The 27,278-nt window shown below is 48.1% G+C and overlaps 2 protein-coding genes across 7 annotated transcripts in view; both read right to left on the reverse strand.

The window, feature by feature from the left end:
• The window catches only part of vcanb (versican b), a 25,366-nt gene extending 19,233 nt beyond the window's left edge, over positions 1–6,133 (reverse strand). Inside the window, exons 1-6 of one of the 3 annotated variants that reach the window (XM_086188394.1) lie at positions 5,986–6,133; positions 4,107–4,184; positions 2,774–3,127; positions 1,453–1,627; positions 978–1,105; positions 317–613 (exon numbers count right to left, since the gene is read on the reverse strand). In XM_086188394.1, the coding sequence (XP_086044520.1) occupies positions 317–613; positions 978–1,105; positions 1,453–1,627; positions 2,774–3,127; positions 4,107–4,173 (1,021 nt within the window). In that variant the 5' untranslated portion in view covers positions 4,174–4,184; positions 5,986–6,133. Of the gene's footprint in view, positions 1–316; positions 614–977; positions 1,106–1,452; positions 1,628–2,773; positions 3,128–4,106; positions 4,185–4,265; positions 4,361–4,958; positions 5,075–5,985 lie in introns of those variants that run through there. The other 2 variants (XM_086188395.1, XM_086188393.1) reach the window with 2 other exon arrangements.
• Positions 6,020–27,278, reverse strand: xrcc4 (X-ray repair complementing 4). Of its 4 annotated transcripts, XM_086188397.1 has the most exons (9): positions 24,454–24,831; positions 23,995–24,138; positions 22,635–22,825; positions 19,158–19,324; positions 18,385–18,516; positions 17,596–17,717; positions 15,105–15,246; positions 6,365–6,382; positions 6,020–6,155 (listed from the first exon to the last, which is right to left on the reverse strand). In XM_086188397.1, exons 1-9 carry the CDS (start codon positions 24,542–24,544, stop codon positions 6,140–6,142), a joined length of 1,023 nt encoding a protein of 340 aa, XP_086044523.1. In that variant the 5' UTR covers positions 24,545–24,831; the 3' UTR covers positions 6,020–6,139. The 4 variants fall into 4 exon arrangements, with proteins under 4 accessions (XP_086044523.1, XP_086044524.1, XP_086044522.1 ...); XM_086188398.1 differs by lacking the exons at positions 6,020–6,155; positions 6,365–6,382; positions 24,454–24,831 and adding exons at positions 6,747–8,883; positions 27,168–27,278; XM_086188396.1 differs by lacking the exons at positions 6,020–6,155; positions 6,365–6,382 and adding an exon at positions 6,747–8,883 and having other exon boundaries at positions 24,454–24,828.

Below are 27,278 nucleotides of genomic sequence, written 5' to 3' on the forward strand. Positions count from 1 at the left end.
AGGGGGGGGGCGGCTGGGAAGTGCATGATTTTAACTGGATAAACTGAGTACAGCCAGAGAGATAAGAAATACATCAGTCCAGGGGCGTGTCTGTCGATGAGGTAGAAGCGGAATTGTTTCAAAGGCTGCAGTCAAAGCCAGGAGGATGAGGATGATAAGCAGTCCAGAGTCAGCAGCCATAAGGAGGTCATCGGCGATAACGAGAGCTGCTTCAGAGCTATGTAGCGGGCGAAGAAACAGACTTGAACTGTTCAGATAAACTATTGTACTGTACCAACACAGAGAGCAGAGGTCGTGACCTCAGTTTAAGCCTGACCTTTGAAGCAGTACGCTCCGTGTTCCTCTCTCGGGTCTGGGTAGCCTGTTTGGTTCTCGTACTTGTAGAGCGTTCGAACCCCCAGCACACCTCTGCCACACTGAGGTTTGGCGACATTGATGGGGTAGCGGACACTGCCGTCAGAGAGCCAGCCATAGTCACAGCGGTTTAGTCCCGCCCTCCAGGCAGCAAACAGCTGACCGGGCGAGGCCAGCACGGCATTGTTCTTCTCACACTCTTCTCTGGCCTGCTGCAGGGTGAGCTTATCATTGAGGGACGGAGGGTAGAAGACCTCGCCTTGAACAGAGAGGACACCATACTGGGTCAGCCTCAGATCATACTGAAGAATGAGGAGCAGGATAAGAATGTTCATATTACTTCATAACAATAGGAAAAGCGTCCAGGGGTCACATGATCAACCAGTCTTCTCAGAACTTTTCACTAAATGAACACCGCTAGTTTCTCTCCTGCTGCTCTGTTTTGGTTTGTTCAATTAAAAAAAGAGTGACTGAGGAGAGAACATAAATAGGAAGCTAACAAGCTAACTTAGCTAGCCGGCAGCACACGTCAAACCCAGTGGAAGGTGTGTGAACACTGCTGGTCCTACGTTGGGTCTCCAGTCTCAGTTACGTTAAACTGATGTGATTGACAGCATGTTTACCCTCCAGTCTGTCGGTGTAGCAGTACACGTCGTATTTCTCCGTGAAGTCACGGATGCCGTATGTCCTCACTCCTGGTCTGCTCTTCAGGTCCCCTTCACATCCGGGGCGAGGATCAATGATGGGGTACCTGACAAAATCAATAAAGGTTTGAAATGATCAATATTTTCCAAATATACATGGATTATTTCACCACAGCAGACACTCATCTGTTCATCCGCTGTTGAATAAGTCAGAACGCTGGTGTGGTCGCTGCGTCGTTCCATCAGTTCTCCCGGACCTCATGGTATCACCCACCCGCTCATGCAGGGATGTAGTTTTCTATCTACTTGACACTTGTTCTGGTTCAAGAGCGGACCCCCCTCCAGGCTGTCTCCGTGGTGGAGACTGATGGACGTCTACCAACTTGGTCAAGTAAAAAGTACCTGTTTTTCTCAGACGATACCCGACAGTGAGGAGATGTGGGGAGTGACGCACCTGACCGACTGGTCGGCGAGCCAGCCTGCATCACATTGGTCGAGGCCGTCCTCAAAAGCAGCCATCAGCTGTTGCGGCGTAGCGATGGAGGCGCCCGCGGAGCGACATGCCGCCACGGCTGCAGCATAATCCAGAGTGTAGCGGCTGGAGCTGGCCCGGTAGTGGAACACCACACCTGAGGAAGCCACGTGAACCGTCAGTGGAGCAGAGAGAGCTGTGCTGCTAGGCTGCTACAAACAAGAGGAAGCTGTGACTCTGACATCAGATAAAGAGTCATTTCAGAGAAACTGGAGAGCTCTGAGGAGAGAGAGCCCATCGTTGGAGGACCGTATAGAGAAACACAAGCCCGTTGGTGATTCCAGCCTTCCTCCACCAACTATATATAGTTGTCTGGAGTCATTAGCTCCTTTATGTTCAGCTGGATGGGAGGATTATCTTGCAGGGCGACGTGAATAGACAACTGGGCTGTTAAATGGAGAGTTGTGTGTCACTCATAGGCAGCGTCTTTGTCTGGAGCTGCAGGACAAAGACATCCGTTCAGTATTAATGTGGAATCTGTGTAAATGTCCCCTGGCTCGGTTGTGGGACCCCACATGTCTGTGAGGTTTCCCCGGAATGAACTCTGATGGAGAACAAGTGTCTGGTTATTGACTACAGTTCAATGAACTGAGACGGTCAGACACATGTTTATACCAGAGGTTCTTCAACCACCTCATGTTCCGCACCCCTGATCTGCCCCCTGTAGCTCAGCAGGGCCCCTTAGAGCAAGAGATGTTTAGGTGGCTGTCAAGACGCCTCTCACCTAAACACCAGGAATCTAAACCAGAATTAGGATAGAAATCTCCACTTATATTTTAGGATAATGCCAAATATTCCATTTTTTTATTTCAGCTTGTCGCAATTTTTCCGAGCGGATTTACTTGTTTTTCCAATTCATATTCAAAACCATGGGGAAAAGCTGGGAGGAAATTGGCAGGAAGTTACCAGAACGTTGTCAAGAATTTAACAAGAAATTCCCTGAAGATCAGCAAGAAGCGACCTGCAACGTCGAGAAGGAACCCGAGGAGCACTGAGACATCGCCGGAAACGCAGCCAGACATTTCCAGAACATTCATCTCTGGACACTGTACTTTGGCCTCAAAAGTTTTGGAAGCCTTCCAAAAAGAACTCAGTATTTAAACAAACAAACAAACAAACAAAAAAAGCAGCCTATTTCCTCATGAATTTGGATCGATTAATTGGCAACAATGATTGGACCCGGCGGCGGTGTATCGAGCAATTGTGGACTGATGGCTGTTAGTTGGAGCAGGACGCTACTCACCGCTGACCCGGAGGCTGACGGCAGCCTGGGTGTCCTCCATCCCGTCCATGACCTCACAGCGGTACAGCCCGGTGTCACTGGCCCGGAGTCGCAGCATTGTCAGAGATGCATCCCTGACCACCAGGGGACGTCGGGGCACCGACACCCTGTTGATATACTGCTGTCCCATCTTCACCACCCCTCCCTGGGCGACCAGCACCACCTTCTCCACCTCCCCCTCCAGCTTGGTCCACTTGATCCTGAGCTGCTCAGCCGGGCCGGAGGTGTGAGCTGGGGTGACGGAGAAGTGGCATGGCAGCACCACCCGACCTGCTAGTGAGCCACTTGCATCCACCCCTCTGTTCTCCGACGGCTCTGGAAAACGGCATTCAGCATATTTAGAGGTGTATTAAAGTAGTAGTATACTGTAAGTACTACGATCTATACCAGGGACGTGCTGGGACCAAAATCCAGCCTGGGAAAAATATCTGGGTAGGCCCTCCAGGCGCGCCGCCGCACGCCACATGTTGTTTGTTGCTTTGTGAAATTATGCAGGCTGCTAGTGCTACCTAGCTAACTGGAAATTATATAGGCATTAAAAAAAAAAACTCCCGACGGCCGATCCGGCCCGGGGAGGGTTCAGCCGTTCGGCAAATGTCCCGAATTTCCCAGTGGCCAGCCCGTCCCTGATCTATACCTGCTTATGGCACAAACGTGTCAGCAGCCCATCTCTAATCATTATACTTGTGCTAACAGGCATCTAGAGGAGCCTAAAGAGGTCCTGGAGGTCATTAAAGGTCATCAGGGGGAAACACAAGAAGCCTGAAGCTTAGTGGTGGTGACCTTGAAGTCACGTGACCCTGGTCATCCTTCCTAGGCTGACGTTAGCTTAGCACTGCTACCGTAGCATCCAGGCTTCCAGCATCATCAGAGGGTTCATTAGTGAAGACGATCTTGATGAACAAGGAACTTATTTACTGTGTTATGACTCATTTCTTGCGTTTTTACTGGAGATTTGATTTGTGGATCCAATTTCTTGGTACTGGTGATGACTGCAGCTCAGGGTCAGGACCAAGACTGCACTATGCTAGTATCTTATGGTATTTAAAGGCATTGGGTGACATGCTAACAATTATCTTTTTAATCATTTATCCATACAAGAACAGAAAAACTAATATTACGTCACCAATCAGATGTTTTCTTTCTTCATGTGCCACATGACACTAATGCACACCTCTGATGCAGGCAGCTGTGAGTGAGTGAGTGTGTGTGCGTGTGTGTGTGTAACCAGGGAAAACATGAAGTAACAATCACTTTCCACTTCTCAAGTAAAAAGAATTCCCACTTGACTCACCTGGTTGGGAATGACCAGCACACAGACACACGGAGCAGAGCAGGAGGGCGACCACATGAGGAATCATCGTGACTCGGCCTGAGGGAAAACAGATACTTCAGATTTAAACGTCTCAGAGGAAAACCACACTACATTTACACACTGTCGTGAAATACAAACGCGACATCCATGAAGAAAGTAAAATCAGCTCCCTCTCCTCCAGATACATTCAGTTACTTCAATTGAAGTTCTAAGATGATTCTTCCTTGTTCCAGATTGGTCGATCTGGACACAGACGTCTTGCGCTTCACTGTCAAGTCCACCTTAGCTTCACGCGACACTTTAGCCTTGACTGGCTAAAGCTAGTTGTGATGTCACAAATCCTCAAATTCAGTTTGTAAGGTGAATGTTTCACTTTGAGCAGGTGAAAACAGACACCGACATCCAAAATAGTAACAAAATACACAGCTAGACAGTGAAGCTTAATCTGAGGGAGTAGCAGCTAAGCTAACGGTGCAGCTAATGGTGGCTGTGGAGGAGCTAGCAGCAACCAAAGAGCTTCATCATGTCTGAGATTGTCTTTCCAACTTTCTCCTCAAATTCTGTCCAAGACGATCCAAAAATGCTAATTTTGACACATGTAAGGCACAAGTTAGCTGCCAGGGTTTGGACTGAGAAAGAAATGGTTTGAGATATTTTGGGGGTCTAAACTGGAGGCTAGCACCTTATCTAAATGATAAATTCATTTTGCTGATGACATAGTTTCACATTTTCTGAAGGAGAAAAGTTTATCTGCACAAATCAAAGTTTTACATGTCCATACAAGTGTTAAAATACAGGACGCTGAAGTAAATTTGGGAAGTATTGCAGTACCTCAGTATGCCTTTCAAAGACAAATATCAAAAGTTCCGTGTGTGACAGGAACCAGCAATTGAATGTTGACCAGAAACTATCAACGGTCAAAGACAGCGAGCTAAACAGGACAACAGTGTCCAAAGGGGTGTTAGCTAACTAGCATGAGCTCTGTTAGCTAACAGGAGCTTCTGACCGTTAGCTCAAATACAGATGAGGGTCCTGAGCTCCATGCGCTTCACAGGTAAAATGATGGTGAAACTGTAAATTAAAGCTAAAATGATTGTGTAATGTTGCTTTAATAAGGCAGACTCATTAATTATTTTCTATATTAGAAAGACTTTTACTCAAAAACACCTGTTACAGCTTCTCTATAAACAACATTCAGACTTAAATGAAGGTTTATTTGATCCAAAAAATCTTTTTCACTTAACCTGCTGTCCATAGCTTCGATTAGGCTGATCAAGTCCTTTCATTCATTTCTATTTTTCAAGGAAAAAGAGTTCACACTGGCAAATATTTGCTTAGCAAAGAAAGTTGACAAAGAGCAGACATTTATGACTGCAATCTTTGAAAAGTTTGTCAGTAAAAGTTTGTAGTTAATTCTTCGTATCAGTAAAACTCAGCAATATACAATATTGAGTTCATGCAAGGGAAAGTAGCAAATTCAGCTAAAATCCGGTCATTTCACTGCACATCCACCCACGTATTTATTACAGTTTTGAACGTAGAGTTCCACTGCTCCTTCAAACCCCTGACTGACATTTGGTGTCCCAACAGACGGAACTTCAGTTTCAAGCTGATGCCGTTTGGCATCCGCGTCTCTGAGGGTCCGCAGCTGCAGGTCAGAACCTTGTCAGCGGAGAAGGAGAGGGGACCCAAGTCGCCCGGGACTCGGGTTCATCGAGGAGTTCTTATCACTTTCTCAGTGTGGGAACGTTCCTGCCCTCCTTAGAACCCCGCCAGCAGCGAACCACACTCCACCGACTGGTAGCGGTTCCTGCTGCACTCACCTGAAGTTGACCTGCGTCTCCTTCCAAACACCTACCTCGCAAATCCCTGACAAGTGCACGAATCCAAGTTTATCACTCAGAACTTCCCCGGGAGAATTCCAGGATTCCCCCCCAAACCAGTGGATGCAGCGGCAGCGGCTCCTGGACTTGTGCGCTCCGATCTGGAAGTTCAAGTCCACCTCACACCCGCTAATATTCCGCAACACTAGCGAGAGGAGGGGCGCACATGTAGCGCAAACCCCGGAGAATACACCGCCCAGTGCGGGGGGGGGGAGGGGAGGAGAAACAACGGGGGAGTGACAGTTTAACAACAATCAAAAGTGAAAATACAATAAATGTTGAAGGGCATTTGCACCCACAGATCATTCAGAGAAGAACCTGAACACTGAAGAACTGCTGCTTCAATCAACTCACCAGGCATCAGGTTCCACCCTGAGAATGTACAGAACTTTAGAACACAGAGGAAAAAAGTATCAAGGCAACATTTCTCAAAGAGTATTTTGTCTCTCAAGTACTCTCTAATAGGAGTCTTGCACTCACAAAGAGGTTTTCTCCCTCCTGCGTCACTCCTTTGTGAACCCAGAACGCAGGAAGAACCAGCCACGTACATTTAGCCTGAAGCTAACGAGACTTCCGGCTAACAACAGCTAAACTGTCCAGAGACGTCCCTTTACTCACTGTCCAGGTCGCCGACCGTTATAATCCAGGTCAGACATGCGGTCAGGAAATGAGGAGAACCCTTCCAGCTAGAACATTCAGTTGAACCCGCCCCCCCCCCCCCCCCTGTAAAACTACAAAAGGTTAAAGAAAGACACCGTAGAACTCACAACTTACATAATTACATGATTTATTTGGTACAAACATATGTAGAAAAGATAATCCATCACCAACTCATGAATCACATGACATCGGGAGAACGTTCCCCGCTGTTAAAGAATTGATGTCTGCTAAATTACAGACAGGGGAACCCAACTGCATCCAGATGCTTCCAGACAGAAGAACGTCAGCGGGAGATTTAGGTACAGTGACGTGTCAGGGTTCTCCGGCACCATCATTCAAGATTCAAGAACGTTCCACAGTGGTGCAGCTGTTCTGGGGGCTGGCGGTGGAACGAGAAGTGATGGGTTTTCATTTGTCAGCTGTGTGCGTGTGTTTTAGTTACAGTTCTTTAAAGTACTGTATCCGTCCATCCTGTATGAAAACAGCAGAACTTCATCAATAAAAATCTGTGCCAAGATCATTTTGTTCTCAGTACAAACATGAGTCAGATGTAAGGTACTAAAACTGGGGTTCAAGTGGCCCTTCAGAACGTTCTAAGGGTTATTAGGGTGGTCAAGTGGTCATTTGTTCATCCTTTCAGGAGCTCCCCTTTACCAGACCTATCCAAGACTTTATGGTTCATTTAACTGTTCTATGCCACCTTCAGATGGTTCTACCAGTAATTCTGTGGCTGAGTTTCACTGAGTGGTTCTAATGGATCTACCAGGGATTGTGTAGCTAATTTAGGTGGCTCAACTGAACTTTTGGGACGTTTAAGGTTCCTTTAGGTGTTTTCAGGCAATACTTTTCTATCTAGTTCCATTAGATCTAATAGAGATTCGAAGGTTCCTCTTGGCGGTTCTATTGGATTTAAGGGATTTTCTACAGGTTCTTTAAATGGTTCTAGCAATGCTTCTAGGTCTGGGTTTCCTTATGTGGTTCTATTAGAAATAGAAGTAGAAATTAATTTAGGTGGTTCTATGATTCCTTTAGGTGGTTGCCCTTTATTATAGAACCCTTATTCTAGATTTTGAGGTTCTTTTTCAAAAGTTTTATTGATTTTTCTGGATGTTCTTAGGTTCCTTACTGTGTTTCTAGTGATATTTTCTTGTGTTTGTTTAGTGGTTCTGACAGATCTAAAAAGACTGTGCAGTTGCTTAGGGTGCTTTATAGATACTAAAAGTATCTATAGTATAAAGTAAAGTTCTTGTGTTTGATGTTGTTCTTGATGTTCTGTCAATCCAAAGTCATTCATCTGGACCTGAAAGACATTCCAGGGTTCTTTCAGGTAGTTTAGTGATCCTTCAGGGGGTTCTTGCCTGACAATTTAGGGTTTTCTATGGTTCCCTTAGGTAGTTCAAGTGGGACTGTGCATTACGTTGTTGGGTTTGCATTGTTGGTTCTGATGAACACTTGTAGTACAGTTCTCTTCGGCGGTTCTGATAGGTGTGAGCTGTTGGGGTTGTTCAGGATTATTACAAATTCAAGTAATATTTCATTGGATTCTTGGGAGAACTGAAGTGGTTCTAGTGGACATACAGAGATTATACGGTTCCTTCAGGTTCTTCAGTGATCTAAAGGAGGTTCTTGTGGTGTTTCTTGTGACTCCATTTTCAGGTCCAATAGAGTTATTATGGTTTATAGGCAGTTAAAAAAATATTGTTCTAGTTCTACAGTTCTCAACTGGTTCCAGTTTTGTCTACAGAGTGTATGTTTCTTTCAGTGACCCTTCGGAGGTTGTTCCATTTACTGAGGTGGTTCCACTGACTAATAAGGATGTCGGCATTCCTTCAGATGGGTTTGGTTAGCTTAATGCGATTTTGGGAACCCTTGAGTGGTTCTAGAGAGAATGTGTGGTGCCATGAGGTTCTTCAGTTATCCTTTAGGAGGTTGTTGCATTTGCTTGAGTGGTTCTAATGACTCTGTAGGTACTTCAGGCACTCTCATGGGGCTCGAGAGCTCCCAGGGTTTCTTAAGTCCATTCCTCCATTTGTGTGAGGTAAAATCGGCGGAACGTCTCTGACATCAACCAGCGTTCTAAGCACTTTCGTCCTCTGGAAGTCAAAGATCAGAAGTCATCAAAAAGGTCGTCAACTGCTGAACTGGCAGCTTCAGCGTTGGAGCTGCACTGCTGCTGTGTCTGCTGCTTACTGGCTGCTGCAGGGCAGTCGTTCCTACACACACACACACACACACACACACACACACACACACAGAGCAGGTCAGTGGGCTAATGAAGCAGGTTTACAGGAGAGTTTTCCTGTAGAGACAGGAAGTGGATCATGTGGCTAAGAGGGGGGAAGACTAGAAACACATGTGCAACTTTTAAACCTGCAAGCGTGTGCGTGTGGGGGAGGGGGAGGGGGGTGCAGCGGCACAGTGACTGGTCTATATCAACAGTTGGACGTTGCTCCACTGCGGTCGACAGAACAGAAGCTCGTAACGTGAATTCAAGGCTGTGTGGTGTTTAACAGCTCCAGGGGTGAAGATCAGAGATGGGAGGATGGTCGCGGATCAAGAGGACGCAGGACGAGGGAGGGACGGATGAATGGAAACAAATGTGGACCAACTGGTAGACAGATGGTCGTCCTTCAGTCTTGAGTGAGCAGTGTGAAATGACGCACTGATGCTTTTCTTATTCGCCACCGTTCGCTGCTGGCTTAGCTCAGCATAATTTAGCTTAGCTTAGCACAAAGACAGCAACCACATCAAAAACAGGTTCATTCCTTCTGTCGCTGCTGGACCGTTGGAGGCCGAGTGCCTGACGAGGCTGCTCTTAACAGGACATCTTTTGCTGTACACTGACGACGCACATGTGACAATAACGACTTCTTCTTCTTCTTCTTGTCGAGCAAAGTTTAAACGAACTGAATAAATGTACAGCAGGCAAGTTTGCGTCGTCTGGTGAATATGAAAGTTCAGTGTCATCAGAAGATGGCAGTAGAGGCAGTTTGACTTGTAAGGGACAGCAAGAGTGGAAGAAGAATTGGGAGGTCCTGATGAGTCTCCTCCAGTTGGACTCGCACTAGTTCTTTAGTACCAGCTGGCATCGGCCCCGACTGACGACCACGAGAGGACGACGGCGGAGGAAAGAGCGTCTCAGTCGTGCCGGTTGAAGACCGTCCACATCTGAGTGCATTTTGCCCTTTGACCTTTCATTATGCGTCAGTATGGGCTGAGAGAAACGCAGCTATCAGCTACTGAGCTGGACCACAATGACTGGACTGGTCGTTTACATTCACGTTCATAGAACATTCCTCATATTTAGAGGCATCAGATTAAGTGTAATCACTGAAGACACGCCCACCTGAGGACCTGAGACCTGAGGACCTGAGAGCTGAGACCTGAGACCCGAGGGCCAGAGACCTGAGACCTGAGACCACCCACCACCCAGGAAAGTACCTTAAGATGCTTCTAAAGAACTTGAACACTTCTCAGGCCAAACAGATCCTCCTGTTGGGGTGCGGGGGGTTTGTTTAAATCATTGCCAACTGTATGACCCCCCCCCCCCCCCCCCACGGCCTGGAACCAGTTAGGATGAAATTGGAGACGTGTTCATCCGGGGGGGGGGGGGGGGGGGGGGGTCTGTGCAGCTCTGCCATGGAGGACCACCTCAGACCTGAACACATGTCAGAGGGGGACGTGACAAGAACCCTTAGAGGTGAGGTTAAGCCCCCGTCGGGGACACCAGGAGCCCCCACACTGAGACGCTCCGGTGACATACAAGGGCGCCAACATGGACGCCAATTATGGGCAGGTTAAACTAAACAGAGCCTCAGTTGGGCAGAGGGAGGGCCTGAGTCAGGGGGTCCCCATGTCCAGGACCCCCAAGCTGACGAAGCAGTAGACCACCAGGTACCCAGCCGACCTACAAACCTCAGACACACTCCGACGTACAGATACACGTAAAGTGCAGCGCTGTTCTCCAGTTCCACTTGTTCTTCCCATCAGAGTTGGTCTAGTCTACTTTCAGACGTTCCATGTCAACACTTGTTTTGTTGTTCTTGTCACTCCCTCACTTACAGTTTGTACCCTTCCTTCATTTTTTAGGCAAATTCAAACAATTCATGAACCGTCTGAAGTCTGCAGAGATTCTTGGATGGCGCCTGCGCAAGTTTTCTTACTGAGGCTTCACTTCAGGAAGAAAATGTTCAGAAGTGGATCGTTGTGATTCCACCGGTCAGCTGTAAAACCAACTGCACGTCCCTGATGACATCATACAGAACAGTCTGTGCTGCTTCACCCCGGAGCAGCAGACGCCAGCAAGAGACGCCAACACGCGGCCCACTGACGTATGTGACACACATACATACATACATATATATAAATAAATATTTATATATATGTATGTGTGTATGGAGTGGAACTCCATACACACATACATATATATAAATATATATATGTATGTGTGTATGTATTACGTATGTATGTATGTCTATTTATATTCACATCAGAGTGGAACTCCATGTCTTGTTGTGATTATCTGTGATCGCCAGCAGCAATGTTTAATAGTTTACAGAGCCTGTGTGTGTGTGTGTGTGTGTGTGTGTGTGTGTGTGTGTGTGTTTTACAGTAGGTCCCACTTGGTTTCGTCGTTTCATGGCAAGAACAGCACCAGAGTATACAAGCACTTAGATCTTAGACGCATTCAAAAGAACTAGAAGGATCCAAAGATGCGGATGTGAAGATCAGGACATCCAGATGTTAAACGCTGGTTTCAGTTTATGAGGAAGTTTTGAACTCAGAGCCTCGTTTTGTCAAAAGAAGATTTGTGGGTCAGAGACTGAACCCAGGGTGGAAGCGGCAGCTCGACTACACACTACACCGTACTTTCCTATACTCAAATACACCAGGATGTTTAATCACACCCTGCAAACTATTTCTTGATGATCACCAGCTCATCTATCGACCTTCTGTCCTGTTCCAGCTACCAGGCGTGTTATTCATCGTCTGTTAACCAAACAGCGCGGTCGGCATCGATTCAGTCGTGTGTTAAGGCCCCAAGCTGAAGTCAAAGAGTTAAAGGAACCGCGTTCCCCTTTGTAGTCACCAGCTGAACGTTCCTCTGCTGGACTCACGATGGACAGTTTTGACGAGCTGCACAACAGAGCTGGTTATCGTCCTCAGAACCTGGTGCCTACATTACCCACAATCCCACTGGATTCCCTCAAAATGAGCTGCGTTTCTGTTTATCTGTCGATCAAATTTGAAACTGTGGAACTGTTGCAGAAAAGGAAATTAAGTGGGTTTCCATCAGCTGGTTCTGAGCACATAAACTAGGCTTGGTACCGCTGCCAGAGGGGGGCAGTGTAGACGACACGGCGACCGAGCAGAGGAGGAGCGGTCCACCAGCGGGAAATGGAGCGAGGCCTTGAGGAACCTTCAGACGTGTTGTCTTGGAGTTACGCTAGCAGTGCTAATGCCGACTGGAGCTCCTGTAACTTCACTTCTCTCCAACTCCACAACTCCAGATTGTTTTCATTCTCGGACTCTCGGAGCCCCGACCAAGGCTGACTTGGGTGACAGCATCAGTGACATCATCTGTTCCCTCCAGTGCTACTAAAGCCTTAAAAACCAACACTATACTTTCGAATAAAACACCTGGCAACCTGATGTGGAAAATCAGTGGACTCACTGATCTCGAAAAAACAAATCGTTCCCTAAATGTTCCCGACTGCTGATAGGTTCTGCTGCTGCTTGACATTGATGACCTGCACGCACAGAAACATGGAGGAAACCAGGGAGGGCAAATGTGTCGAGTGATGGAAATGGAAAAACAACAATAGGCTGGTGTGGGACTGCCAACAGCTCCGGACCCCCCTATGTTCACAGCCACCTCTCAGACAAAGACTTCTCTCTTGTAGCCGGCGTTTGCCAGCTCAGAGGGAGGCGATCGAACCTCCAGCCAGCCACACATGCTCGTCAGCTCACTGCTGCTTCTTGTTGCAGCAGAGGTGGTAATAAGAGCCTGTAATGGGCGCCACCACCGGCTCCTGACAGCAGCTGGGGATGGATGGCACCACTCAGCGCCATCTGCATGTGGCACAGTTACAGCGCCTGGCACTCGGCGAAGGTTGGACCATGTTCACCCTCGGCTGGAAGAGTTTTGCTTCAAGCGTGGTCAAACAAGGTCAGATTGAGACATATCTTTGGAATCGGGTCTGAATGACCACATCCAAAAAGAAACTGCCACGCAGGAGACGAGTGAACAAGAGGACCAGTATTGGGAGCAGGCTGTCTGTGGCCCACCGGTTCTAGAACCCCCGCTACTTGCAGGAAATGACAGAGTCAGTACATCAGAGTACGGTCGGGTCCACTCCCTACTCACCATCCCAGCGGGTCGGTCACTTATGACATCATTAAGGCGTGTACACACCTAACATGATTGGCGTGATTGAGTGGACAGATTACATACAAAAGCAATGCACATATGTGATCTGACGGCGGGCGACTTCAGCCTCAAAGATCAAAACTACAGATGTGGAGGATTTGTTAGACGCCATGTTGGAGGCGTGTCCGTGTGGCTTTGAGTTGTATAAACCTTTACATGTTTGTTAGCACGTGACTCGAAGCCCAGAACTCAATCGGTCAGAGCTGATCGATGCGTGAGCAGGTTCTCTACGGCGGTGACAAGCGGGCAGAGACGCCCAGAGGAGTAACCGCTCCACTGCTAAATCAGAATTCGCCGCCACTTTAAACAGAAAGAATGTTCTATAATGTACTTGGTCATCTTGTCTGACGTTCTATAGATGTCCAAAATGCCGGCAGTGTGGTTGTCCAGCAACAGATTTTCTCCTCCGGGACCACGGGTCTTTTTGTCCCGAGGCGTCCCTACAGCAGAGCTTCAGACAGGGGACAGACCGGGGGCGTGGACGCCAGTGGACTGGAGCTGGAGTTGACGTTCCCTCTCACGACTGCTGGAAGTGTGATCTCGCCCTCGAGCTGTCCAGCTGGGCTGCAACTGCTCCACCTTCACTGAGCTCTTTTGTTGCCTAATGTGATGTTTGTGAGTTCAACATCCTAGAATCAAACGATAACTGTTTATGATGCTGCTTTTAACATTGAGGTCGCGATTATGAACCATAAACATCTAGAGAGCTGGTAGGAGCCTTATTACTGATTCATTACTGCTCATCACATGGACACGACCTCGGGCTGTGGAATCAGAGGACCTGCAGCTCTGTGAGGACTTCGGTTCACAGCTCAGAACGGAGGACGCCAAGGACACATTTCTCGCCACATCCCTTCACACGTTTACGTCCCCGGTCAATCAGCCGTTTACAGCCTGGCGCTAGCACACAAGGGAGCGCGGCTGTGCTGCCACAGAACCCTTGTGCGTACTTCCCGTGCTGGGGGGCGACCGGCTCCAGAGGTTAGCAGGTTAAACTGCAGGCTGGGTGTGATTGCCTGACAAAAAGAAGATTCCTGACAGGGGTCTTTTATGACGTTTGACTATCCCACTGACCAGGAAAGGGGGGGGGGGGGGGTCTCCCAGCCTGGCCGAACCATCACTAAGCACCATTTATCATCAGTCATCATCACGCCAGTTTCTGATGCTGACGACACACACTTGTGCATCTCTGTTTCCCCAGAACGAACCCAATGGACTTTATTGGCCAAATTCCTGTGCAGAACCAGGTGGACGTTATTCCAGGATGTTCTTCCATGAACGGCAACGAGCAGATGAGAAAATTCAATGGATTGAGGGGGATTTTAATCTCTGACTTAAATCTGAATTTGTATTTTCACAATATCACACAAACCGAAGTATTTAAGAACATTTAACTGAGAAAACATCTGGATAAAGAACAGACGACGACCTGGAGAATTTGTAAATAGACGTTCTTAGACAGTTAAACTGTTGTTAGCCGTCTCTCCTTTAGCTCTGGGCTAACTACACGTGGCTGGCTCCTTCCACAGCTTTAAATGACCAAGGTGCTCCCAACATCAGAGACACTCAACTAAAGTTCCCCACGACTGTTCTTTTAAATGTTCCTGATGTTTCTCATAAAAGCAGCAGAGAGGACGCCTCCTGGTTTAACGTCTCCAACTCGCTGCCTCTGGGTATTCGCAGCGATCTGTGCACTCTTACAGGATTTTTAAGTCTGGATTTTCTTCTGCTTCGTCTCAGTTTTCATGTTTTCATTGCAGCCCAATTTATTGAATGTTCTTCCCCAGCAGAGAAGAGCGGTGGACTTGAGATCATAAAGTACATTTACATAGGATGAGTGTTTTTATGAGGTATTTTGAGTTGGAGGTGTCCCGCCCAGGCTAGCAGGATGACAGTATCAACAGTTTACTGGCCTCGGAGGCAGCGATGAGCGCCAACACACGCCATAGAAAGGGAGGAGCTACTTTTCACACTCTGTCCAAACAGAAGCCATGTAGCCGCTACCTTGTCCTCTGGGAGTTCTGTGGGTGAGGTCGCTTCACCGCCGCGTCTGTGGCCCCGAGATGGCGGAAACGCCTCTTCCGGCAGGGTGCCACATCTGTGATGTCACTCAAGCTGTCGTCCAATGGGCTCGGAGTGGAGGAGGCTGAGGAGAACAGGATTCATGCGGGTCAGACAAGTAGCAACTACATAACTTCAGCTAGATTCACCATGTGGTCTCACAGCTACAGGATGGTCACGTAGTGATGGCCGCCATGACAAAATGTCCAGAAAATGAATCCTCATGACTCCAGTGGCTCTTCATGTACGTGGTCATACTGTGTCTTCTTCTTTCTGTTTTTGTGATTGAGAGTTTGTGTGTTTTATTATGAAAATCTACCGGATTCACAACGCCAATTTTGTGTGGGGACTTCCTGTCTCCAGCTCTTATTGCTGCCATAACGCCTCACGCTCACCTCGGCAGGGGAGTGATGATGTTGTTGTTGTTGTTTTTTACCAGGTGAGACCACAAACAGAAAATTATGCAGACTTGCGTGGCCAGAAGAGACGAAGGAGTCCTTTTCCAAGCATCACATGGTGGTGGAAGTCTCACACCGATGCACACAAGCAACCAAACAACACAATTCCTACAACAACCCGCCCCCCTCCCCCCTCCCACTGTGTATCTGCTGATCCTCACTGGCAGCATGCAGCTGTGAGTCATTGTCGTAGCAACAGGAACAACACAAATTCTGCAAGTTTTTCCTAATCAGACGGAGGAGCAGGACCTGGGAAAGGGGGACACCTACTCCGCCCAAAAACCTTGACGTATCAAAGCAACCCAACCTGGCGGCGGAGGGGTTCCAGAGTGAGAAAGTGGAAAAATGAGGGACATAAACAGCTGAGAGGAGGGTGAAAACTCCTGTGACAACCTCTCTCAGCTCCATGACAGGTAATGTATGTTCGACACTACACATTACACACCAACGCATGCACACACACACACACACACACACACACACACACCAGCACCCGCTGATGGCACATTAATCATCAGCAGGCCATCAGGGAGCAGGAGTCTGGAGGTTGATGGAGTGGAATGTCAGCGGTGGAGCTGCTTGGATTTAAAGGTGTTTGGGGCGTCCGTCCACGAGGGCCCCACTACTCCGGATTACATAACTGCTCAATGATGTCATGCTTAGTTGCCTGGCATGAAAAACAGCAGACGTCACGGCCGCGCTGCAAACACTCTCAGCTCCCATGACAACACCCCCCAAAAATATCAGACGCCACAAATTTATGTGGCAAAAATTGATCACCTAAACTAACACTGCTGGTTTTACAAAGGTGTTTGGAAGTGAGAGAAGCCTTCGGCATGGAGGATATTCTGACTGTGGCGCCTTCACCCGTGATGTCACGACAGGTGTTTTCCATCCACAGTCACAGGCTGAGGACGTGCAACACCAACATTCTGCTCAGTGAGATTTGATGTTGATGCACCGTTCGGATGACAAGATCAGTAAAGTTCCTGTCTCAGTCCATTACTACCACTTCCTTTGTAGCGATGGAGACAAATCTTTTTGCTGGCACGTCCGCCAGTGCAGCGGTCTACTGTGACGTCACCAACATCAGTTGCTGGTTCGGTTCCCTATGTTTCCTCCAGCTTGGTTAACGTCGGCACAACCACAGCTGTTGATGTGGGCAGGAGGTCTAATGAGGGCGTGTGTCCGGGTCGCTGCACTAGCGCCTCGACTGGTCAGACGGGGACGACGACGATGAGGATGAAGATGATGACGACTCCGGTGGCTCCTAAGTGGAACACAGGGCAGCGCACCGGTGAAACTCCTAACCATGAGGTGAAAGTTGCTGCCGATGACTCCACATTTGACGAGGGAAGCATAGGATAGACCGCGGTGGTACCGAAGGCAACAGAGGAGGCGGAGCAACAACCAGGAAATGACCCAGAAAGCAAGTTTAAAGCAGCATTCAGTGGACGAGAAATGTTAACCGGCCTTCCATCAGATCAGATGATGACTGCATTCTGGGTGAATGTCCGTTTGAGGTCACATGGGCCTCAGGGTCGGAGAGTGTGACGGCTCATTTTGGGTTCACTTCCGATTAGCTGGCCCACCTTTACAGAACCTCTGTGTAGTGCAGAGATCAGCTGCTTGTTTGACACCTGGACTGGAACCAGGGTCGCGTTCCTCCAGTCCCCGGAGTCGGAGGATCGAAGATAAATGTGGCCGATGCGTGAGAGCAGATGAGAGGATGTCGATGGGATCCAGATCAGAAACCTGGAGATAAAGGATCTGAGTTGTGAGAGGAGGGCACGTTTAATTTGAAAGGATTCGAGAGTTCACAAGCAGATATTCACCCACCCAGCTGTCTATGATGCCGGTGTGTTGGAGTCATGAAATCTTAGCTCCTCCACACTCATCGGCCCAGCTTAACTGTTTATGACCCGAAGGTTAACAGGTGTCAGATGGTGAAGAAAACGTGTCAGAGCTTCACTTACCGCGAGCAGGTGGAGCGGAGGCCGCCGTCGCCTGCACTTCCTCTGGCTCCTCATCGGTGCTTCCTCCATATTCATCCTCCTCGGCTGCTGTCGGGTCAGAGGTCTTCTGTCCCTCAGAGCTCCTGAACCCAGAGGACACGGCATGCTAGTCAGTATTAGTATAGTCTGTATTTCCCCCATCTGAGTCGTTAAAAACTGGCTGATGCAGAGTCCCGATCCCCCACACGGGAGCAGAGTTGCCATGGACCACTTCAAGTACAGCAGTTATAGAGTCTTTGATTTTCTTTCTTTTTCCTATTCAGTAACTGATGCACATGTCACTTCATCCAAGAGACAACAGAGAAACGTCACGGTAGAACGATGACCCTCCTGGAGAGCAATAACGAATGATCAGTTGTTTACAAAGGAAAGAAAGGGGCTGCATCGTAGATTAGTTACTAAATCAGTCTGTTTGATACGCATGATGATTACATGACGAGCACGAGCGACCTCAGCTGCTCCTTCATTGATTTTATATGCTGTCTTTTTGTTTTAGGTTGTTTTTTTTAAATAACCCCGAAACTATAAATCGGTTATGAAAATTGCTGTTTTTTTTTTTTTTTTAAAAGCTCGTCTCAGTTCCATGTGGCATTAATGTTAAATACAATAATTCAGATTCAGCTAAAGATGCTTAGATTGAGACGTCTGCAATGATGACATCATTTAAAATCACCTTTGTGGACACACAGCGGTCAATGATTCGCCAATAACGAAACTACGCTAGAGAAAGTAGCAGCAGCAGCAGCGTACCTCACTTCCTGTAGGTCTTTGATGGCTTCCTGCAGACTGCGGAGTTTAGCTTTCTTCTCATTCAGGACCAGAACAAATCGAGAGTACAGCTCCGCCTCCAGGGCCTCCTTACCGCCAGTGTAGCGCTTTAGCCTGAAATGAACGTCACACCACCGTCACTGATCGATGACGATTATTGGAGGTGAGAAAGTCACCAAAAGGTCATTAATTCTTCAAGACGGCTCCCTCATTCATGCTCCTGTCTGTCGTCAACCAGGATGTTTGAATATTGTGCATAAAGGAGTGTATAAAGCCCTGCCATGGACTGGCAACCTGTCCAGGGTGGCCCCGCCTCTCACCCAGTGACAACTGGGACAGGCTCCAGTCCCCTGCCCCCCTTTGCTATTTGCAGCAATTTGCTAAAGTTGCTGAAGTTTCTATGTTGTTAAATATTTCAGAATTTTAAAAAAGAGGAAAAGAGTCAGACAACAAGAAGAAGAAGACACAATAAAAGACTCCAGAGTTCGACTGAGGCTCAGTTACATCATGCACTCAGTGTTTGCTGGCTCTCATCAGAGGGAGAAGATCTCTCCAGCTCAGATCATCTTGAGGCCTGGATTTTGTCTCATGGATGTGTTTTTATCTTTCCCGTGTGTTCTCATGTCAGCTGTTTGCTTGGTTAAAGTCATGCTTTATATCAGCGTCGAGCAGAAACATGATGGTCTTCTTCATCTGACCTAAAATACTCCTTTAAATGAACCGAGCCAAGTCAGACGTTCTCGCTGCACTCGTACTCGCTCGTGATGCGCTGGTGCTCTCGTCTCAGTTTGTGGTTCTCCTCCTCTAGGTTCTGGTTCTGGTGCTCCAGTTTGTTTCCTCGCTCCAGACTGTGAGTCAGCAACCCTCTCACTGCCTCCGCCGGCTCCGGTACCACGGTCAGAGAAACCGAACCCAACCTGAACTGGACCAGGGAAACACAGTACAGGTGAGAGGCAGCGACATCTGCTCCTCATCAGAGACCTTGATGATGTCATCACCGCTTGATATTTCCAACCAATAATTGCTGATGAACACCAAGTTGGCAAACCTCATGTCATTTGGTGTCACCGAATTTTACCTGTTGCCATGCAAATGCATCTCTCAGCACCAGCTCGACGCGTCAAGCTTTCAAAGCATTTGTTCAGTTTCATACAGGCGCGTTTCTACGTCGCCTACATTTATGGTGATGTACATTTCCGTCTAATATCCTGTCAGCTTGAATGTGACCACCATCTCAGTTGAGCGTGCTAGCATGCAGCCATCGGACACTTGGCTCTTCACATGAAGTGCAGCTGAGGCTGGTGAGCATAAGACAGATTCCAGACCTGACCTCATGTGGCTCATATGAAAAATATGAATATGAACATAATTATTCCAAACGATGACATTATTCTCTGAACCACTTCCACAACAGTCTGTTCAACAGCTGTGGACGCGTCCAGTGTGTGCGAGTTTGGTTCAAGGGTTCTATGACCAAGACTGAATCGTTTCTGACTGAATGAAGCCTCCACTGGCTTCCTCTAACCAGTGAGCGCCTGCTGGTGGTGCCGCTCGTGCTCCAACACCACTGGGATGAAGATGGGCCTGAACCTTCGTCTGCTAATCTCGGCTCCAGGCTATTCTAGTCTTCCCTCCTGTGTGCTTCTAGTCATGTTGGCTTACTCACCCGTGTCTAGTATTTGCCAGCGATGACTTCACTGCCTCAAAGAAAGTCAATAAGCTCAGACTAAACAGAATAACACGCTGCTCCAAGTGGAAATACCTCCTTGGAGCTCCTGCTCCCCTAAACACCTCCCGCTGTTGCCTCATCGTACACTCAGAGAGAATTAACGCTTCTCAGATGTACCCCAACCAGCACCTCAGCTGCCACCTGACCACTCGCATTAGCGCTCTGGCTCTGGGGAGCCGGGTGCTGTCAAGCCGTCTGACACAGCAGCTTGTTGGCTGTACCGCTGTTGATGTGGGCAGAAGTGGCTGGTGTTGTCATAGAGACGCTACTGTTTCAAAAGCCGTTTCTGACTCACACTAATTAGCTGCTGGGCACGTTTATTTGGGGAGAAACCTCCGCGCGCGCCACCACCTACTCTGCTTTTACTGCCAGCGCTGGTGCCAATATAGAGAAGGACAACGTTAAAGTCATTAAAGGGCAACTTCGCACATTTTCCGGGAGTGTTAAAGTCGCCTGAACAGTCTTTTTGCAGCTCCTCAGGGACGTGTGATGCTAACAGCATGTAGGGGTGCAGCCACTGTGATATTCTGGGCCAGAATTGATGGATAAACCATTTGGCTCATCGCTGATGCCCAAACTAAGACTTTTTTGTTGACATTTCAATCCTCTCTCTTGTGCCAGGGTTACAAAGAAATCATCAGAAAAAACAACCCTTTATCAGACGGTTCTAATCTCTCGTCTGTGAGGCTCACCAGATTATCAGAATCAGAATACTTTATTAATCCCGGGGGGAAATTCTGTTGTTCCAGTTATTAAAGCTCTCACAGTACGATGAAGTAAGAAATTACAATTACAATAACTAGAAAAGTGCAGACTTTAAGAAATAAGAAATAAGATAAAGGGTAAGAGCAAAGCACAGTAGTTATGACAAAGAGGATTGCTCAGTTCAGTAATGACATGAGGTCCACTGCAGAATGTGTGAATCCCTCAGAGGGAGGAGTCAAAGAGTTTGATGGCCACAGGTGAGAATGACTTCCTGTGGCGCTCTGTGGTGCATTTAGGTGGGCTGAGTCTAGCACTGAATGTGCTCCTGTGTTGAACCAGGACTTGATGGAGGGGTGGTGGATGCTGTCCAAGACTGTGTGGAGTTTAGACAACATCCTCCTCTCTGTCCCCACCGTCAGAGTCCAGCTTTGCCCCTACAACGTCACTGGCGTTCCGGATTAGCTGTCAAACCAACGGTTAAAAAAACCCAAATCACTCAAAAACACACCTTATGGTTGTGGCCCTTCGCCGACCAGTTCAGCTAAAGTTTGCCAGACTCACAATAAAAGAAATGTAGGAAATGTTTCAAGTGTATTTTTGGCGAACTAGAACTCCTCATTGTGTCCTCATGGGGTCACTGACAGGGCTTTTCCACTGAGACGCTTGCTGATACCTGAGCTTGCCTATGGCTCGTTGTTAAATATGTAAATCAAACGCTAGCAGAGTCTAGATCCAACCAGGCCTGCAGTGGGGCCTCATCTCTGGGTTCAGACTCCTGCCACGGTGTGGAACATCGGAGGTGGAACTCAGCAGAGCAACAGAACACCAGACACACACATGCTTGGGATGCCGCCCACGGCAGGTAACACCTGCACCTGTCAGAGGGACCTCTGGGTTCTCCCGGTGTTTTGCAGTGTGAATGAGAGCTGTGATTAGAGGGAACGGTAGAACAAAGTCTTTCATTATGACTCATCGCCGTATGACACATGACTTAGTGTTTTGGTTTTTTTAATGTTGAGCAAGAAAACGGTGACACAACACAGCACACTTCTGTAAATTCAAACTTTCGATTTAAAAAAACTCTCCAACAGACACATTTGGGTTTCCACTCTGTCATAATCACCATGGCAACAGTGGCTTTGTGTCGGAATCAGGACTGGATGTGTTGACATACGTGACCCTGGACGGAGAACACTCATCCGGTTGCTAAACACACTCATCCTGTTGTCTCACAGCTAAATCACATCAGTTTTCTATGACTGATGAACCGACTGATCAGATTCTCTATAAAACAGAAGAACGTTCTCAGTCTGGGGCTGAGGGACATGGCTTCTGTCACCGGGACATTGGTTCTCAAGAGATACTTTCCTCCGTACCGACCACACAGAACAAAAGGAGAAATAATCTCAGGTTTCCAGGCACTTGCCATTTTCACGCCCAAAACAGATTCCTAACCTTTGTTTTTTCTTCATTCATTGAGAAAATGATGGAAAAACAGAGACAGAGACTGAATGAAACTTGTTTAAAGTTTGTGTCAATGTGTAAAGAAGCAGCCATTTATAGAAGTCAAACTCTGGTAAAGTTCAAAAATGAAAAAAAGATTTGAACTTTAGATTCACTGCTTTAAATGGAGACTTAACCATCAATGATGTTGATGCCAAAACCGATCAGGAAAATAGGACAATGAGGCGTGACGAAGGACGGATCCTGCCTGGCAACACCAATCAGCTCCATTTACACAACATGACCACTGCAGACAACGTTTGACGCTGAAGTCCAGCTTGCGTCTTCGACTCACCGAGATGTCCTTCTGAACCTTCTCGTACGTCAGCGTGAAAGTGGAGCAGTGCTTCGGTGGAGACGGCGTCAGGGTGAAGCTGTAAGAGGCGGAGCTTTCTGTCCCCATCAGCGCCTGCTGGAGGTCCTGGATGTACTTCTCCATTTGCATCTCCAGCTCCTCCGCCTCCTCACACACTGCCACGTCACTCACTGCAAGGACAAACCATGAAAAAGACCTGAATTAATGCACAGACATGAAATCATGGAAGTGAAATGGAAATGTGCGTGAGCGATGGACCAGCCCGTCGTGAGAGCGATAACGTTGAGCTCTTTGTGCTGTGGGCGTGTCTGTAATTTCAATTACAGGACTTTAAGAGCTCATCTGCAGTTGCTATAGTGATGCCACTAAAATTTGCCTCACTGGAACTACAATACCGGCACAATCCACTGATTATCTTTTCCAGTTCCGATGTATCCAATGCAACAATACTAACCTCCACAGGAACCAACTGTCTTGCTGTCCTCACACCTAAACCACGCCCCTGACACCAACTCCTCCCTAAAACACTGATTGGCTTCACCAGTTTTGATGCAGAAACAAATACATGACCTGAGGCCTGGCGAGATGGGTTCTCGCGTTATCGCCTGAATCCAGCTGACTCACAAAGCAACTGTCAGACTCAGTCTGCAGTAAAATCAGTGGTTTTCTAAAGGGAGTCTGGTCTAGAGGAATGACATAAGGACTCTCTGATGACTGATGTGAAACAGAGGCGTTTTAATGGATCTGCACTGGAACTCCAAACACACAACACGCCCCCTGCAGGTGAAACACCCGTAAATACAGCTGTGAGAACGTCAATGACAACACACACTTGACAGCATCATCCAGAACAGCTCGATCCTGCTGCAAGAGCAGAAACCGATCTGAAGCACCAACCCTTGACCGCTGCACGGTCAACCTGACTGATTCACTCACTTCAGGTTTCTAGTTTGGCCCGGTTCTAGTCCAGATAGTCTCAAATCTCATCTGGACTTTACCTGGTCAGGAGACACTTGACAGTGATGGGATGTAAATGAGGCGTAGGAGCTGTCAAGATATCAGACAGATAAAGTTTGACAGTTTTGTGTCCCTCAGGGAGGTTTTCCTAGTGACCCTCACCTGAGCGTTCAGGCTGCTGTAGGTTTAGTGTCATAAATCTTCCCCAGATTGCAGCGGTCAGTGCAGCTGAAAAGGTCAACGACGGTTCACACTTAAACGTGCATGGGCGGCGTGAGGAAAGTGTGTGTGGTCACACAGGTGAGGCTGTCCAAGCATCAGTGGAGCATAAATCTGTCAGGTTGGACGTGGAGGTCAAGAGGTCAAGCTGGCTGAGTTTTACCTTCTCCTCTCCAAGCAGATTGGCCGTCAGTGAGCAGCAGCTGGAAGCCTGACCCTAAGCCCCGCCCCCTCATGTCCACTTGCAGGAAGTAAGAGGAGTCAGGAATTGAGGAGATGTGGATTTTATGAACCGACGTGTGCATCCCTGCAGAACAAACACAGACACAAGAGACAGAACAAACTCAGAATCAACAATCAGATCTCCTGGATCTGTGTGAATAGCTGACCGCTAATTAGCTTCGCACATCTAATGGTAGTGAGTGGGAAGTGTTAGCATCAACTAGCTCAGGTTCAAGAAGTTGGTGTGTCCAGCAGTAGTCGTCAACAGACTAGAGAAGGTTCTAGGTCTTCCTGTCTGCTTCTGGAGGACGATGGGCAATAAGATGTTCCCAAACAGCTGATGTGTTCTTTTAAGCGGGTTCGCCAAAAAATAATGGAAGTGGTCCACTACAGATATTACCCAGAATCCTCAAGGCCAACTTGTTGACAAGCTCGTGTCTGGCAGTGCCGGCGGTCGGTCCTGACTGCTGGAGGGGTTTCAGAAATGTCATAACGCCACAGCTGTTCTGACATCATGTTCCTGGCACCATCATCATCATCACCTCCCTCACAGCGGTGACCCCCGTCCAGCTAAACCTCCTGTCATCATCGCCATCATCATCATCACACTTCCGAATAAGCAAATATGGTTAAATTGCTGCTATTGGACGACAGAACTTTAGTTTGCATGGATAAAACCCTTGATCATCAAAGGTGTGTGTTACTGCTGAGCAAGGTGAGTGTGTGGTGGAGCCCAGCCTTCAAACATCTGCAGCTGCTGGGAACCACACGCCTGATTTCAGCTCACTGACTTGGAGACGAGGGTACCAGATGTTCTACTAGGAGAACACATTCCTGTGTTTTTAAGGTGGAACGCAGCTGCTGTCAGAATTCCCAAGCTAAGCTGAGCAGAGAACAGCTCCCTCCTCAGCGGGGGGGCGGGCCCTGCCAGTATGGATCAGGCTATGGTGATGATTCGTCATAAACTGGGGCATGCTGGGAGATGACCCTGAAACACTTGGGGGAAGCAGAGCTCCTGAATGTGTTTCTGGTTTTACAGCAGCAACTGTGACGTGCTAAGGGTTGATGTGTGCAGGAGGCCGAGTTATTGTTCCGGAGAGAATGGAAGTCATAATGGAGCCTCTGGAGGGGGAACGGATCTGTAACCCATCAGAGACCCCATAAGGCTTGGCCAGGAGCTAGAAGGCTCCCCCAGAGAACACAAGCCAGGCCTCACAGCTTCAGATGACTTGACAACACCACACACTTCAGACTCTGGGAAGGTGGGAGACAGTCAACCACTGTATGTCTGAACATTCTCCTCATTCAGAGCTTGTCCTCCACGATGTCCTTTACGGTAACATTCCTGCACTTCCAGTCACTGAGCCTCCCACTCTGGAAACTTCTGCACCAACGTGGAGACAGTATGTGGAAGGAGCAGCGCGCGAGCACACAGCTGCTGCACTGAAAGCCGTTGTATTCATGTTGTAAACCAGGGGCACCAATGCCAGGGAGGCGGAGGGAGGGGGGCACAATGGTAGGACGCAGGCCAGAAGCAAACCAAGATCCCACGTTCCCTAAATTCGATCATATTCAAGGCTGGTCGAATTATGACAAAATCAAACATTTAGAAATAGAATATCAAAAAAGAAAAACACATGGCAAATGAGAACCTCGGTAGAAAAACACTACATGGCGTGGAGAAGTCAGAGATGCTCTGACATGTAGATTGATCCAGTAATGTTGCTACTGGCCAGGTGACATGAACCCCACAGGGCAGCTCGAAGGATCCAGTAACCGTTACGTAATTGTTTAAACACCAGCTGCCTTCGCCGGTGTAACGAGCGACGTGAGCGGAGCTGCTGTCAGTGATTATTCCGGCGTGGAGCAACCGTGTCATCACGCCTCTGGAAGTACGACTCAACCTCTCATCAGCTGTAAGTACAGGTAGCCGACACGTCTGTTACCTGGATGCTAATGACCAGACACATGTTTCATCTTTAACAACATCCCTCTCACACCTGCTTCACCCAGAAATACCCACGCGGCTGCAGGAACTCCCCGTTTGATGAGCAGGTACAGGAGAGACGCTGGTCACCACTTCAGCCCAGCTGAGGCAGCCCCAGGACGGCCTGTGGGATGATCACATCACCTGAGCAGAGGGAGCACCAGGCCCCGACTGACAGCTCCACTCATCCTCATCAAACATGGCTTGGTTACACAAACTACAGCTGCACCAGTCGGCATCATCAGCTAACAAAGTCTGCACTGGTTTTCACTAAGAGGAATGAGTGCGTTTCTAACGGCATCCATCAGGACACTCGCGCAGCCCTCTGAGCTCTGACTACCAGCACACGCAGGAAATCAACTCTTCTTCTCTGCTCTGAAACTGCATCGTACACAGGAAATTGAGCAGCTCCTCCACTGAGTGTTTAGGATCAACGTGGTATCACATCCGTGTCCTGCAGGTTGAGACATCAGAGCAAGCAAAAGACAACATAACACCTGAATATCTCTGATTCCTACGGTGTGTACTTCTACACAGGTGAGACTATTCTTGGTAATTATGCTCATCTACAAAGAAAACTAACTTACCACTACTTGTACCATGTATGTTGTATCTACTTAAAATGACAACAACGACCTCTTCTAATGGTGAATCGCAAAACCTGTGGAAATGCAGCTCAAACCGAACCAAACATTGTGACAGAGAGAAGTTCCGAGGTCCATGTCAGCTGTGGTTTAGTTCTGATGACTTGGTCTGAACTCAGTTCAGGTGTCCACAGTGGAAGGCGCTCTGGACCTCAGTAGGGGGGTCTGACGTCCCGCTGCTAGCTGCTAACTGCTAACACGCAAACAGACCGACGAGCTGGCTTGGCGGAGCTGGCAGGAACAAATCAGCTGACACCGACAAACACAAGCCGGGATTCAGTTGTTAGAAATCAAACGAACGCTTTCAGAAAATACCCAGCGCGAAGAACAGGAACGAGAGTCGATTCTGATAAACACAGCGGGAGCTAGCTTAGCCTAGCTTAGCCTGGCTAACCGTGTAAACATTGCAGTTCCACCGGGTGAAGAAAAGCCCGTCAACACCTGTAACACACATGTAAAACTGGCTGATTATTTCTAGCAAACCTTCAACTTTCGCCGACAGGGTCCGCCGCCTTCTCTGGTGAAGAAATTTAAACTTCTCTGAGCGAAAAACACCAGAGCAGAACCGGGGCGTACGTCATCATCAGGCGACAC

This window comes from Aulostomus chinensis, chromosome 19 (genome assembly GCF_037954235.1).
Source record: "Aulostomus chinensis isolate RoL2024-O1b breed Wild chromosome 19, RoL_Achi_v1.0, whole genome shotgun sequence".
Classification (NCBI taxonomy): domain Eukaryota; kingdom Metazoa; phylum Chordata; class Actinopteri; order Syngnathiformes; family Aulostomidae; genus Aulostomus; species Aulostomus chinensis.